This window comes from Impatiens glandulifera, chromosome 2 (assembly GCF_907164915.1).
Source record: "Impatiens glandulifera chromosome 2, dImpGla2.1, whole genome shotgun sequence".
In the NCBI taxonomy this organism is placed as follows: domain Eukaryota; kingdom Viridiplantae; phylum Streptophyta; class Magnoliopsida; order Ericales; family Balsaminaceae; genus Impatiens; species Impatiens glandulifera.
Genome location: NC_061863.1, coordinates 59,610,994 through 59,625,405, shown reverse-complemented (window position 1 = coordinate 59,625,405; position 14,412 = coordinate 59,610,994). Strand labels below are relative to the sequence as shown.

At 32.7% G+C, this 14,412-nt stretch overlaps 2 protein-coding genes across 2 annotated transcripts; one reads left to right on the top strand and one right to left on the bottom strand.

Moving 5' to 3' along the window:
* The first annotated feature begins 841 nt into the window (after positions 1 to 841).
* LOC124925088 (PI-PLC X domain-containing protein At5g67130-like) lies at positions 842 to 3,713 on the top strand. The gene is made up of 9 exons (XM_047465061.1): positions 842 to 847; positions 950 to 1,024; positions 1,087 to 1,218; positions 1,322 to 1,459; positions 2,191 to 2,289; positions 2,418 to 2,721; positions 2,887 to 3,110; positions 3,186 to 3,272; positions 3,477 to 3,713. The coding sequence occupies exons 1-9, from the start codon at positions 842 to 844 to the stop codon at positions 3,654 to 3,656; spliced, it is 1,245 nt and encodes a 414-aa protein (XP_047321017.1). The 3' UTR covers positions 3,657 to 3,713.
* A 1,964-nt stretch (positions 3,714 to 5,677) lies between these two features.
* LOC124924148 (nicotinate phosphoribosyltransferase 1-like) lies at positions 5,678 to 14,094 on the bottom strand. Its single transcript, XM_047464224.1, has 15 exons — positions 13,802 to 14,094; positions 13,398 to 13,545; positions 12,885 to 13,004; positions 12,630 to 12,764; positions 12,492 to 12,553; positions 11,357 to 11,432; positions 10,458 to 10,559; positions 9,588 to 9,704; positions 8,961 to 9,019; positions 8,584 to 8,758; positions 7,272 to 7,406; positions 7,102 to 7,200; positions 6,567 to 6,675; positions 6,035 to 6,147; positions 5,678 to 5,938 (listed from the first exon to the last, which is right to left on the bottom strand). Exons 1-15 carry the CDS (start codon positions 13,945 to 13,947, stop codon positions 5,861 to 5,863), a joined length of 1,674 nt encoding a protein of 557 aa, XP_047320180.1. The 5' UTR covers positions 13,948 to 14,094; the 3' UTR covers positions 5,678 to 5,860.
* Positions 14,095 to 14,412: the final 318 nt, after the last annotated feature.

Below are 14,412 nucleotides of genomic sequence, written 5' to 3'. Positions count from 1 at the left end.
TTTTACATTATCTTATATTTTTTCTCAAACTAGAATTCCAAAAGTCCTCTTCTTGTTTTGTGAATGTTCTTCGAGTTCTTTGCTCGATATTTCCGTTGAAACCCGGTGATAGTTCAGGTACGCTGATCAAGTTCGATGAGTAGTGATTTTAGTGCAGAATCACTACAGGATTCGTTGTACCCTGGGAGACAGTCATCTGCGATAAGCTCCAGCACAAACGGGAGACGATGAAACTGTTTTAAGGGAAATGTGCTAAGCACATGCCTCGAATCAACAATTTATTCGGTGATATTGTTCTTCATATATTTTATTTATTTCATGTATTTGTAACATCATTATATATATATTTCTATAATTTATTTCAAGACAATTGATGATCAAAAACAAATATATGATAGGAGAAATAATACATATAACGACTTTGAAAATCAGACTCCCACAACGAAGGAACCTCACTGTTATATAAAAAGGACTTCGTCGCGATTTTTAGAGTCGTGATATGATATATATCATTGATATGATATGTGTATCATTTCTCTATAAATTTCTCTATAAGATATATATGATATATGATATGAATAGGAGGTAGAATATTGATTACAGTTTTTTTTTTATATCATTGATCCCAATTGCTTAATTATCAATATTGCTTAAAACAAACATACCTGATGTTAATTCAAAATAAAGCAACTGCTAAATAATATTAATCAAACCCTTCTGTATTAGGTAACCGCTCTGATCTAATATTTCTCAAAACTCACGCGTACACAGAAGAGAGAGAAAGAGAGATCCTATTCGTCGCTATTCTCTCTATAGGCAACAAACGGAAGAACTTCCGGAAATGAAGGCATGCATTCTTCTTCTTCTTTATCAACTCTCTCTTTAACTTCCATATCCATTGCGTGCTCTCTGTTTCATTCATTCATCTCTCTTTGCTTTCACTTTGCAGAGCCAAAACTTCGTCACGATCGGATTTCTTCTACTCATAACTGCTTCTCTACTACGCTATGGTTCATCTCTCCAGGTTTTCGTTTTCTGTTCTTGTAAACTGCTTTTCAATCTAGTAATTGATGCTGAACGACTCTTATTCATAAGATTGGCGAGACCTGTTCATCCAATAATCAATGCGATGCCGGATTACGCTGCCAGACTTGTGCTGCAAATGGCAATACTCGCCCCAGATGTACTCGTATTCAACCATTGAGCTCCGTCTCCAAGGTAATTTCATATTTTCTACGTTTACAGGCTTGTATCTGTTAGTAGCGATCTGTCAATATTCCAAATAGAAGATTGATTCAGTTAACTCAATTGTTATTAACAGGTGAAAGATCTTCCTTTCAATCGGTATTCATGGCTGACAACTCACAATTCTTACGCACTGTCCGGAGTGAAATCAGCGACGGGATCTATCATCATAGCTCCGACGAACCAAGAAGACTCGGTCACCAGTCAGCTTAAGGTAAAGTCGACCAAAGAGACTTGGTATTCATGTAACGAATCGTTGTCTTAGTCTCCTTCCCTCCCTCCCTCGGGAATCTCAACTGCCTTTTCTGACTTTTTGTAATGGCTGTCATCATCTTCCTCTTTGATCAAATTGATTGTTTTACCCAGCTTCATGCTGATGTGGCATGTTCTTATTGCTTGGAAAAAGCTTTGGTGGACATGACAGTGTTTCTCTTTTAGAATTATGCACCTTTGTTTAATTGACATACCCCTCAGGCTTTAGTGCTGGGCGTTGGCATTTGATTATAAAAATGTTGAAAATAAAGCACCAAATTATCAACCACCTTTATTCTTTCCCTTCCTCTTCATTTGTTTTTGTAATACTTCTATGATTGAACTTCATTTTCTGACCAAGCTTTCATTATTGAACTTTGATCATGTGCTAATATGCTTTGTCATCCCGTCCTTATAGGTAACAGCAATGATAATTCATTAAACAATTCAATGAAATAGTATTTTTTGTCTATTGAAATGAATTGTGGGCCATTTCTGAATTAATTTTGCATTGATCTCTAATGATTTTGTTTGGATTGGTTTAATCATCCTATCCAAATTGCTAAGGGGTTGTTTCCCAGGAGAGAAACTTGTTCATTTATTTGCTACAAGGGTAGCCCTTGGCTTCTTCCTGCTTGTTACTGACTATGACAGTGTAATGCTTAATTTTGATAATAATAATCCTGTTTGCAGAATGGAGTTAGAGGATTCATGCTTGATATGTACGACTTCAATAATGACATCTGGTTATGCCATTCATTTGCAGGGACTTGTTTCAATGCCACTTCATTTGTGAGTTTCCTAGGCTCTTTTCAAGATCAATCTTCTATGGGTTATTTGATCTTAATATTTTGCCTATTTGGTTTGACTGTTGCATCATTATTGTCTGATTTTCGAAACTTCATTTTTTTTCCTTCCAGCAACCTGCCATTAATGTGCTGAAAGAAATCCAATTGTTTATGGAACAAAATGTAGAAGAGATAGTCACTATCTTCATCGAAGATTATGTGACATCCCAAATGGGCTTAACAAAGGTATTCAATGCCTCTGGCCTCAATAAATATTGGTTTCCAGTGTCACGGATGCCCAAAAGTGGTGGTGATTGGCCCACTGTAGATGATATGGTCAAGCAAAACCAGCGACTAGTTGTCTTCACCTCCAAATCTGCGAAAGAAGCATCAGAAGGAATTGCATATAACTGGAAATATGTTGTGGAAAACCAATGTGAGTCTTATTTTTGTTTTTTATTAATGTATATTTACTAAAAGCAACCATTATTTCAGGTTCTTAGAAGAGATTAGAGTTACTCCCATTGATAATATGCTAAATTTGTGATGACAATGAATGCCTATAATAAAAGTGTTTCCCCTTCTTAACCTGAAAATGCAGATGGAAACGATGGAATGAAAGCTGGTTCATGCACTAGCCGATCAGAATCGTCTTCAATGAGCACATCTACCATATCTTTGGTTCTTGTAAACTATTTTTCTACTGACCCCAATGCAACAAAAGTATGTGCTGACAATTCTGCCCCACTGGTTAGCATGGTCAATACATGCTATGAAGCTTCTGGAAAAAGATGGCCGAATTTCATTGCTGTCGATTTTTACCAGGTAAGGTTACTTGAATATTAAACGTCATAGAAAGATCAAAGTCGATAAACTGCTTTTTTGTTTATGTTTTTGTAGAGGAATGATGGTGGAGGGGCACCACAAGCTGTGGATATAGCAAATGGGCATTTAACTTGTGGATGTGATAATGTTGCTTATTGCAAGGTTTGTTGTTTATAATGTTGCTTCTTTTTGTCTAAAGAAAAAAGTATTAAGAAAATCAATGATTCATTTTATGATTTTTTTATATCATATAATTCAGATGATACAATATGATAAGTATGAATAATTTCAAAGATGATATGTATATATATATATGACTTTTAGCAATTGTTTCACCTACAGATTGATTGTAAACGATTTTGACAGGAAAATGCGACTTTCGGGACATGCAATGTACCTGTTCTCTCCCCACCACCACCGGCGGCCTTGCCGGGATCGAATGAAGTTGGAGGAGGAGGAGGATCTACTGGCAATGATTCCTCTTCGATGAGTGGAGGGTTTTGGATATTGTGGTTAATCAGCTCCATTGTTTACTTTGTATTGTAATCTTGTTTTCTTTTTTAAATCTCTCTATTATTTTGTTTCAAATAATTTTTACTTTTATTCTTTTTCAACTACATATATGGATACATTCATACAAGAACATCCAATGTCATTGTGTTAAATCATAGTCAATCCAATCCATTAAGTAGCTATTCAATCAAGCATAATATCAAGATCAACTAAGAATGGAAACACCTGAAAAAATATATACATTTATTAAATTTGTTAATATATAAAATTTAAATATATTTTAAAATATTATCTTATTTAAATTAATATTTTTTGTTTTTAATAAAAAAAATTAATTCTTAATAAATTCAGATAATATTTATAAAATAAACAATTCATGATATAAATATTAACATTTAATTAATTTGATTTGTTGAGGGTTCTCTAAAAGACAAACTCATTTTTTTTCTATTGAATGAATGTTGAAATAAAGCAAACCGAACGAACCAATGAAACGGTGTCGAAAGAATCTCTACTAAATATTTTGAGCGACACTTAAAATTATCCTTAATCGATGGTATGCCAAATAAATTTGACCATCTACGTATATGGCCGAAATAGTGAGAAATCTATACCAATCATGGGAGGTTATGTAAGTGGGATCCTCTGTATGAAAAATTAAATCGAATAACATTTATCGGAAAAAAATGAGAAGTAATTCTAAATCCAATTATTTCATTTCCTTTACGGCTAAAAAATGGACAAACACGGACTTGAGAAAGAATCATAAACACAATCGGAAAGTATGAACAGCAAACAACTCACCGAGAGTATTATTCGGACTATAAAATTTTGAGATTAAATAATCGATCTAACTAAACATGTGAAACTGAACCAAATGCAAACATTAACTCAAATCCGAGTTTGAAAGAAAAACGAGGCACCATATAATGTTAAAATATTTCGAACTCAAAAAGATTGATCTTCCAATTTTTTTAGAATTTATTTTTGTAAGAGAGAAACTAGAATCTTATTATGTTTGGATTGAATAGATCTAAATTAATATTGGAACGAGGTATTTAATAATAAAAAAATATATATTTTCAATAAATTTGTAATTTTTGTTACTCAAACTGGATTTTGATTGGATGTTTCCATACAAAGTCAACCTGAATTCCAAGGTTGGTTGTCGGTAATTTCGAGCCCAATTGGGCCATATTTGAATTGGCTTTTGTTTGACTGTCTCTATCACCATGCAAAATGGGCCCACTGCCTTTTACTCTAGGACAAAACAAACAAACCCGAGCCGTGTACACGTTCAGATCATTCACCAAAAGAGAACAAAATAAAAGTTTTCTTTCCTTTCTCTCTCTCTTCTTTTCCTAATAATTTCCTTTATAATTATTTAGTATATTTATATAGGAAAAGATCTCACGGAAGGACGATGACATATATTTCAGAAATAATATATTGATATTACATCTATCTTCGTATAGTTTAAAAAATTTGTTTGATTTTTTTTACTGACACATAAAATTAAATACGCTGCTATATTTTTTTTTATTGAAAACATCCCGTTGCGAAAAGTCTCGCGCGATTGTAGAATTTTTACAAGGCATTATTGACTTTTTACATGGCATGCGTCTTGCAACCGGCGATTGCGTCTCGCGATATGGACAATTTTGTCAAAAAAAAATATAAAAATATCACCGACGAATAAAATTTTATGCGCTTGTCAAAAATTCAAATAAGGCCATCTTTAAGGCTATTTTGTCAAATTTTCCAAAATTATTTTACTAAACCTTTTATTTTTTTTAAACCATTTAATTATTTTATTTATTAATTAAAATATTATTACTTTATTCTTACCAAATTTATAATAATTTAATTAATTAAAAACTCAAATATTTTTTTATTTAACAATTTAAAAACAAAAACAATAAAATTAAATATTGATCAAACTCTAATTAACATTGTAGCAATGAGATCTACATCTTGCTAATTACTTTCTAGTATTTAAACCTTGTACAATCTTATATTAAATAATTTTAAGGTTTTTATTACAAACAAACAAATCCACACAATCAAAGACATTAAAACCCAAATAATTTAATTAATTGTAATGAATTATGAACAATGGGCTAAAATATAGAGTCAAAGAATTTAGAGCACTAAAGCATAAAATCAATATGTTTATTCTTTGTTCTTTTTTGTTGTTGTCGTCTTCGCAAGTGCTAAAATGTCGCAACCCAATATCATTATTGCAATTCCCCAACAGGCGCCTCGTTAAGCCACAAGAAATGAATAAAATCGTACAACTTTGCGCTTACACTAACCTGTGTAATAATAGTATGACATATTTATTGAGTTTGTGACCAATTCGATGTCTAGGTTGAAATTATAAATCGAAAAGATACAACAAGGGTTGTTACCTTATAAGGTGTTGGATTCAATCTCCTCATGTGATCAGGCCGCATTTGTTCCAACTGTTTGATACAACGACTTCTAATCTCCTTTAGGAGTGGCAATTCTTCCATTTGTTTATCTTCATGAAGCAAATAGCCAGGTTAAGCACATCAAAAGAACTTTCTTTTCTGCGACAGTTGTCTAAATGAAAGTTGTTTTCGAGGATCAATCTCTAGCATTCTATTTGTGCATGTTAATAAGTGAACGCAGCTCGTGTTCACTAACATTTTAATAATGTTATAGAAGTTGACCTTTAAAATAAATAAAGATAGCTAAAGGAATGTGTACAAATACGAAATGAGTTAGATAAAAAGTGCAGAACAAATCACAATTTGATGGGCTCCTAATTTTTTAGACCTGAATTTATTCCCTCAAAGAAGGCTACCAACAAGACCCCCACTCAAATCAGGGCGTTCTTACGATGAATTCCTCATTATATGGTTTGCAGCATGGAATATATAACAATGAATTAAAAGAAAAAAATCCCAAAATTCTCACCTGGACTTCCAGTCCAATAACATTTAAGAAGCTCCTCAACCTGCTGTGGTACTACATATGCCCTCTTGGATTCAATAAAGGGGTGGCGACATAGGATTCTCTGGCCTACCTGAATCCAGTTATAAATAACATGTTACTTTTCTATCAAAAGTACTATATAAAATGAACAGAAAAATAACAATTGAAAGACATGTTTAAGACCATAAATAAACCCATTGCAACTTTATTAAGTACTGAGTACATATGATTCTAGGTGCAGGCTTTTTGTTTTTCCTTTTTCTCCAAAGTAGACAAAATTTAGGAGAGAACTTAGTCATAGTTTATACATCAGAAGATGTTAGGCCATAGAACATCTTTTCTTGTTTCTTATTATGGTAAAGTTTGAAATTATAACTTCATAACTACCCAAGTCTTGGATCCTACACATGCCAAAGAACATCAATCTAAACATAGCCGAGAAAATGTGATGCAGAGGTAGAGAATGACAAAAACATACAGAAGCATCAATATGCAAAAATCCTTCTAGATTAAATACCTTGGGTGGGGGTTCACTATCTCTTGTCATTATATCTACAAGAGGGTAACCTTCTTTTCCATACAACCGATAACATCTCTTTTTACATGGAATAGAGACCTTAGACACAAAAAAAGAGAGGTTAATTTCATTTTCTATAAACAGAGAAGCAAGATTAATATGTGTATAACCTTTGTAACATCTTCAGAAAGCTTAATACGAGGCTGATTGTTTATCTCCACCAGCTTAAAAACACAGCCTAAAGCAGCTTGAGCATAACAAGTTACCAGGTAAGTTCCAATTCCAAATGCATCAACTTCATGGCCCTGTAGAGAGACTAAATAAGCTCCAACATGCAGGAAAACAAACTATAACTTCCATTTCCATATGTTTTCTAAATGTTGGTAAAAAAAACAGGAATTTAGAATACTCAAAATATAAAGGTTCCTAAAGACAAGGTGTGTATGTGTAGCTCTAGACCTGCACATATTCAACCCTTCATGTTCCATTTACTATTAATATCTTGAATGAGATAGAAACTAATAAATTAAAAATCATGAATTTTTTCATTTATTCTTTGATTTTTGTATGAACCTCGCAGCTTTTGTCATTTGGTTTTCTAGCGACTTTTTAATTTAATGAAAAGAAACAACCGGTCGGTTATTTAAAAAAATCATGAATTTTTATAACTACAGTTCTAGCACAATTTTGGAAACAAATCATAATTTTTGTTATTATATCCAGATCTGGAACCAAATGTCAAACAACCAATAAATTTCTGAATCTGTGTGTGACAGTTTAGTTTCCAAACATAATTTCATCCTGATACAATTTTGGATTCAAATTATTTTGAATCCAGGTGTTTCGAAATGGGCAATATGTTATCAAGTATGAAGAACAAGAATAATACTCCAGTTCCTATTTATTTGTATAGAGATAACAATAGTTGTTCATGTTAGATGACATGCATGCTATTTTATAACTTTTCCATTCACATGAATAACTTTTTTTTGAGTTAAATAAATCAATGTTTTCATACATCATCCCTGTACTACCCTCGAACTAATACATGAGTCAGGCATTTTAGCTGAAACTTAGCTGTTTTCTTATTACTTCCCATAAAACAGAAAAATGCAATATTTAGAAGTTAGGAATACAGTAATATAGGCTGATAATAAAAGGAAAAAAAAGTTGTACAGGTACTATTATTCAAGTCATAGATAGCCTTGATATTTGATATTACTGTTATAGGGTACTCCAATAAAAGTCAGGTTATGAAAAATCAACCATGTGGCATCTCTGCCAAAATAGAAGTTAACATTTATGATTGCTCTCTTTCAAATCATGAACTAAAATACTATAGTAAGCATAAATGAATTTGTACTTTCAGCCTCACCGTGATTTAAATTTTCAAGTGTCACAATATCAAGGAATAAATAATATCAATAGATTCAATACATACATATGCACACACAGATAATTGTAAAAAAAACAGAAATTTACCTGCTTGTTTAAGGCATCCAAAGTTTCCTCATTGAGGTCATTACTCGCAGTGATACTCGTCTTTCCAAAATCTTCCACTTTGAATTCCTTCTCAATAGCTTGAAAGAACTTGCGGGACTCAAGTGACAAATAAGCCAGATCGCCAGAGTCCAATCTAATACCCGTAGCTTTATACCTACATATCAATATCACCCGATGAAAAATCAGAGTAATGAGCTATTGAGTGGTTTGGCAAGAAAACATTAGCAGCAATGTAAAGCTATCGACATAAAATCTGTAATTATATAGTATAAACTAGTCATTAGATCAAGAAACATAATATATAATATTGCTGATATAGTCACATGATGGTTGTTCAAGGGTTCTCTGGGGCATACCTCAAATCACCCAATGCTAGAGCAACGGCACAAAAATTGGGAATACCACTTCTCATAACCTGATAAACAGATGCAGTATATTTAGTTTCTAAAGATGTAGATATCAATAATCCAGTACAGCCAAATTTCTTTGACCTAAAAAACTTAAAACCTCGTCGCATACAGTGCTGCAGAGAGTATCTAATAATAGAAACATTAAAAACAGATATTTTTATTTATTCACTGTAATTAGTAGCTTTTGGAGATTAATTCCGAGTAATTTATGAAAACTTATTGAAGCTTCTAGAAATATATAATTTTGAGAATTGTTAAACAAAAGGTTGCAAGAGCCTGATAATTAAGTAAATGCTACAGCACTCGTAATGTTTTAACATGAATTTGCTCTCCTTTTTCCTTTCTTTTATCTCTTGGTGTTCCCTAAAACTAAATTAAAAACACATTAGAAAGCTGTACAAAAATAAAGCTAGGCAACCCAACCATGGTACCTATATTTTACATAATAAAATTAAACTCTGTTTCAAAACAGTGATAGAGAAAAGAAACATCCAACAAGACATGCTATATATATATATGAGGCTTTCACCTTGGTTAGGATCTCACACACTACTTGATCATATTTATACTTACATCATATGTATCCACAAGAGCCATAAAATTGTTAGGAAATGCTAGAGCGTATGAAGTAAAAGCTGCCAACTCGCTCTGATTTGTGTCGCCAAAAAGGCCACCTAATGACTGTGAGCACTGTCAATTAAAATATTACAAAAGCAAAAAATAGTAAGTGATCAATATAACTTGGTACTACAAAAGCAAAAAATATAAGAAAGTGATCTATCTGTAAGCTGTACAAACAGCTCTAGCTCATGTTTACAAATCACATGTTTAATGTCTACCCATTTACATAAATGGAATGTGTGGGAGTCTGCTATCTTTCCACCATGTGTTAAATAAAAATGCATTCATGTATAGTCATTTAAGTCATATCAGTTATTTTACCCTTACTGCTAAAAAATCTATTGATCTGGTCAATTGTCATGATGAACACAAAACTGACATAGATTGGGGTGAAAACTATACAGACAATGATTGCACAACCCTGGTCACATAGGAGGAACAGATGGTGGGCACCCAATAGAATTGGAAGAGCTGGTTACAGGATTCCAATGACCATCCTCAATGCAACAGATATTCAAATTATCTTTGCTACAGCCAAATAACCAAAGCTTGAACAAATGGAATCAACAAGTTATATAGAATTCTAAAACTCCCTATGAAAGAAACAACCCTTGTTTCCACAGTATGGACAATAAACGTTTGGTGTACTGTGACAAATATCCAAAACAATCTAAACAGTCAGACTATGCTTAATTTACACAACATTAATATAACATAAAAAAAAGAGTATATCACTATATCGTCAGTACAATGAATTGTATATCATGAGTATCTTATTTTACTAACAATGGAAAAGCAAAAAAAAAAACAATTTAAATGCACCTTTATTTTGTTTAACCATGTCTGCACAAGAGCCACAAAATCCTTACAGACGCTAGAACCATCAGAATCTTGTAACGACCTATCTGTTATCTCATCAAAGCTCTGTAGATAGAGTTTTTGGTTAGGAAGAAACAAACTCATGATATAAAGTTCATAAACCCAATACACAAAAGAAAAGGAGGATCTTTCTGTACTATATATTATTTTCACAAGAATTGGTTAAACACTGACTTCGTTCTTGTGTATAAAGTCATAACAAGCATAAATAAATATAAATAAATAAAAAACTAATACTGGTAGCAGTACAGTAAAAATAACTCAAATACTGAGCAATTGAAGGAAAAAAAGTGGTAACTTATCTGTAATTTATTAACTAATTTCGCTGATAGAAACAATGCTCATATTTTACACATCAAGGCCACAACAAATTATTTATTTCCCTTGAACACCTTAATTATTTACCTATCAGTCAGCTTCTAAATATTGTTTTCTTCCCCAAACTTATTTTAACCAAGCTCCAATCAGCAAATAATGATGTCAACTTTCTGACATTGTACATGACAAGAAGTTCGGCATACATGGTTATTGAAATCTTCCAGGTATAAAAGATTGAAGATAATTTATCTAATGTTAATTGATTATGTAGGAACCTTCAGAGAATCAAATATTATATATATGTATGTATATCATATACATGGGTGCTCGAGCTGTATTAAACATAAATTTCTTGGTTCAGTTACCTAGATCCAGTGCTAGATAGGCATATCCTTCATACCAAATGAAAATGGAAGGAAAGGAAAAAAAAACATATTTTCAATACAATAACAAAGAAGACCCAATAGATTACATAAATAATTGATTCATAATTCATTTGCAGAATAGTTGAGAAGCAAGCTAACCATGAATGAGCTGATGAATGCATGGGAATTAGTTCCACGAGTAGGTATTCCAAACAATCTTGCAGCTTGGACATTGCTGTATAACCCGAAAGAGAATGTCACATACACAAAAAGAAGTGTCCTACCGAAAATATATCTCATTGTAATCATAATTTGAGTTTGAAGTATCAACAAAATATTGAACATGATACAGTGTATGGATGAACAACTTAAAAAGCCTAAATGAAATAATATATATGGTAACCAAGATCTGTTTTACGTGTAGATTTAAAAAATAAAACACACAAACGTAGATTAACACATATCATGAGGGTTACAGTGGTGTTGGTTTCACTAAAACCATCTATTCTGTATTCTCCCTGACATTACAGTTGTGGGTCTATCTCTCTCGCATATGCACCGTAATCCCACAAACCAAGTAAGCCAAATGTTACAATCAAGTGTTTTATGTTTCCGGAACATAATCTCCTTCAATGAATAAACAATAACTAATTTGTTCGCTTTAGATTACTTGGACAAAGTCCGCCTCAACTCATTTTTTCAATATTTGATAGTTTGTTTCCTTTCATCATACTTCAGCTGATCTCAGGTCTTGCAATGTGACTAGTTTTTTATTCCACTGAAAAGACATAAATAATGTGGACATTTTCCAAAGAATAGAGTCCAGAATCCTATGTAACTAGCCATTCAACTCCAAGGATCATATAATAGCAGGGAATTTTCAAAATTCTCATATCTATCTGAAACTGAATCCCTTGAATCTCCCAACCTAAGTTTGGACATAAGGTGAAACTGATGAGGTTTGATACATAAGAAACATATGCTATCTTATTAACATGTTATGTAATAGTGCAGATTTTCTAAGGACGAATGAGAAATAACAAATGGTTTCTCATTTACATCCAGACCCATACCCAGATAGTGTTTCTGTTTTTTACCCATATCTTATTAATATGTAGTGTAATAGTTCAGATTTTCTAAGTAAGAATGATAAATAATTTACAAAAAAATTATATAAATGAAATGCAAATGCCATTGTAAGCTATCGATGTAGAATCCTAATCCTTGGGCATTCACCAAAAACGATGATAACCAACCAGTTGCAACAAGAAGTAGCAAAAAAGAAAAAGCATACCTCGTTGCATCAAATCCTCCGATGTAGCTATATTTTGATGCACTGATTGCACCGTCAGGTCCCTAGGCATAGAAGAAATGGTAAATATTCACAAGAAGATGACAAGATTTTTGAGCAAATGATGAATAAATCAACAACCTGCGCACGTCGAAGCCCAAACTCAAGTAGAAGTTTGTGTTTTCCAGCAACAAAACGATGCCTTGCAGCATTAGTTGTGATAAGTGAAGCATAATTTATCAGATTCAGAAATGGAGTTTCTAGTAGTTGAACCACCTGATATAAATATCATTGAAGAATGAATTCACGATAAATAAGAAAAAAAAAACTCATCAAATGCAAAAGGAAAAACCCCAATGGCCATCCTATAGGAGTGAACCGTGGGTATGTACTCACAGCAATTGGCCCTGTAACTCTCATGAGTGGCACTTTTGGAAAAACAGCTGAACCTTCCGGAACAGCATATACTTCAACATCTGAGCAATCAATTCCCCGAAGATAATCATAGAATGCGTCCTATATGTAGCCAATCATCACTAGTTAGTCAAAACCAAAGCTTTATTGCTTTAAATGTTCAGAAATATAAGAATTACCCCCCAAGGAAAGCAATAGAAAACATGAACATATAAATCCAGTATTATTAAATTGCTGATAAAACCATAACCATGTATTTACTACATGATCAGTTAGTATCCATCTTCTGCAAAAGGAATCCTATCACATATTTCCCAATAAGCAAGAAACAATAAATACGTTTTGCTACAGTAAAACCAGAAACAAAAAAAAAAAAAACTTGAATTCAACATGCTGCTAAGCTGTAAAAGAGACACTTTGTATTGCCAAATAAGAAATTCATAAAAAGAAAAAACACCAATCATATCTAGTTACCATGAAAGAGAACAAATTTACCTCACAGGTGTTTGGCAAAGAAGCACGAACAAAAGCAATCTCCTCTTCAGTGAATCTAAAATTAGCAATAAACCTAATGCACTCTTCTAGACCAGCAAAAACTGTGTATTCACCACCGAAAGGGTTCTTCCGAAAATATAAATCAAATCTGAATCACCAACAAGAACAAACAATCCTGATATCAACTGTCAGCCCATTATTAGAAGCAACATCCCTAGTAGTGGTGGTAGTAGCTGATGATACATTTCATAAATGAAAATTTTCGCAGTTTACTATATATCGAGAAATCTGTCACAATTGAGTTTGATGAAATGAAAATAGTGTAACATCAACGTCCTATCTAATAAGTATCTAAACCTGCTGCATCAATTTATGTAAAGGATAAAGAGAAACTGGATACTCACACTGATCTTTCGCTGTGCTTCCCTGCTTTCCAGTAAGCGTAGGCCATAGTGAACTGATAAAGATCCGATAGAAGAGGCGTGACCATCGGATTGGTAGGTCTGCCGATAGCCACAGACCGATTCTCTCCATTTTGAATACTCGCCATCGGCTAACTTAACCTAATCTAACCTCTGTATGTATCTATGTATGTATGTATGTATCTATGTCTTCACCCTTTCTATCAATTTGAAGATGCTCAAGATTCAAGCTTGAAAAGGCGGCGATAGGAATCGTATGGTGACTGTTTCGAGGTTTTTCGGGGAGACCTATACCTATATATATATCTCCATATGTAGCTAACTGTTGAAAACCGTTAAACAGGACAATACTTAAAAAAAAAAAAAATCGAACAAAAGGGAAAATATATATATTTTTTTAAATAATAGGAATTGATGACAATTTAAATATCATCCGAATAGTCAAATTTTAGACTGTTGTTGTTTTTTTATGGGAAATTTAATGAAATGACTAATAATTGTATGTGTTTTCTTTTTCTTTTTTCTTCCGTAAATTATCATTTTTATTTTTTTATGAACAAAAGTATCTTGTTTTGCGAGAGCACGCTCTACGA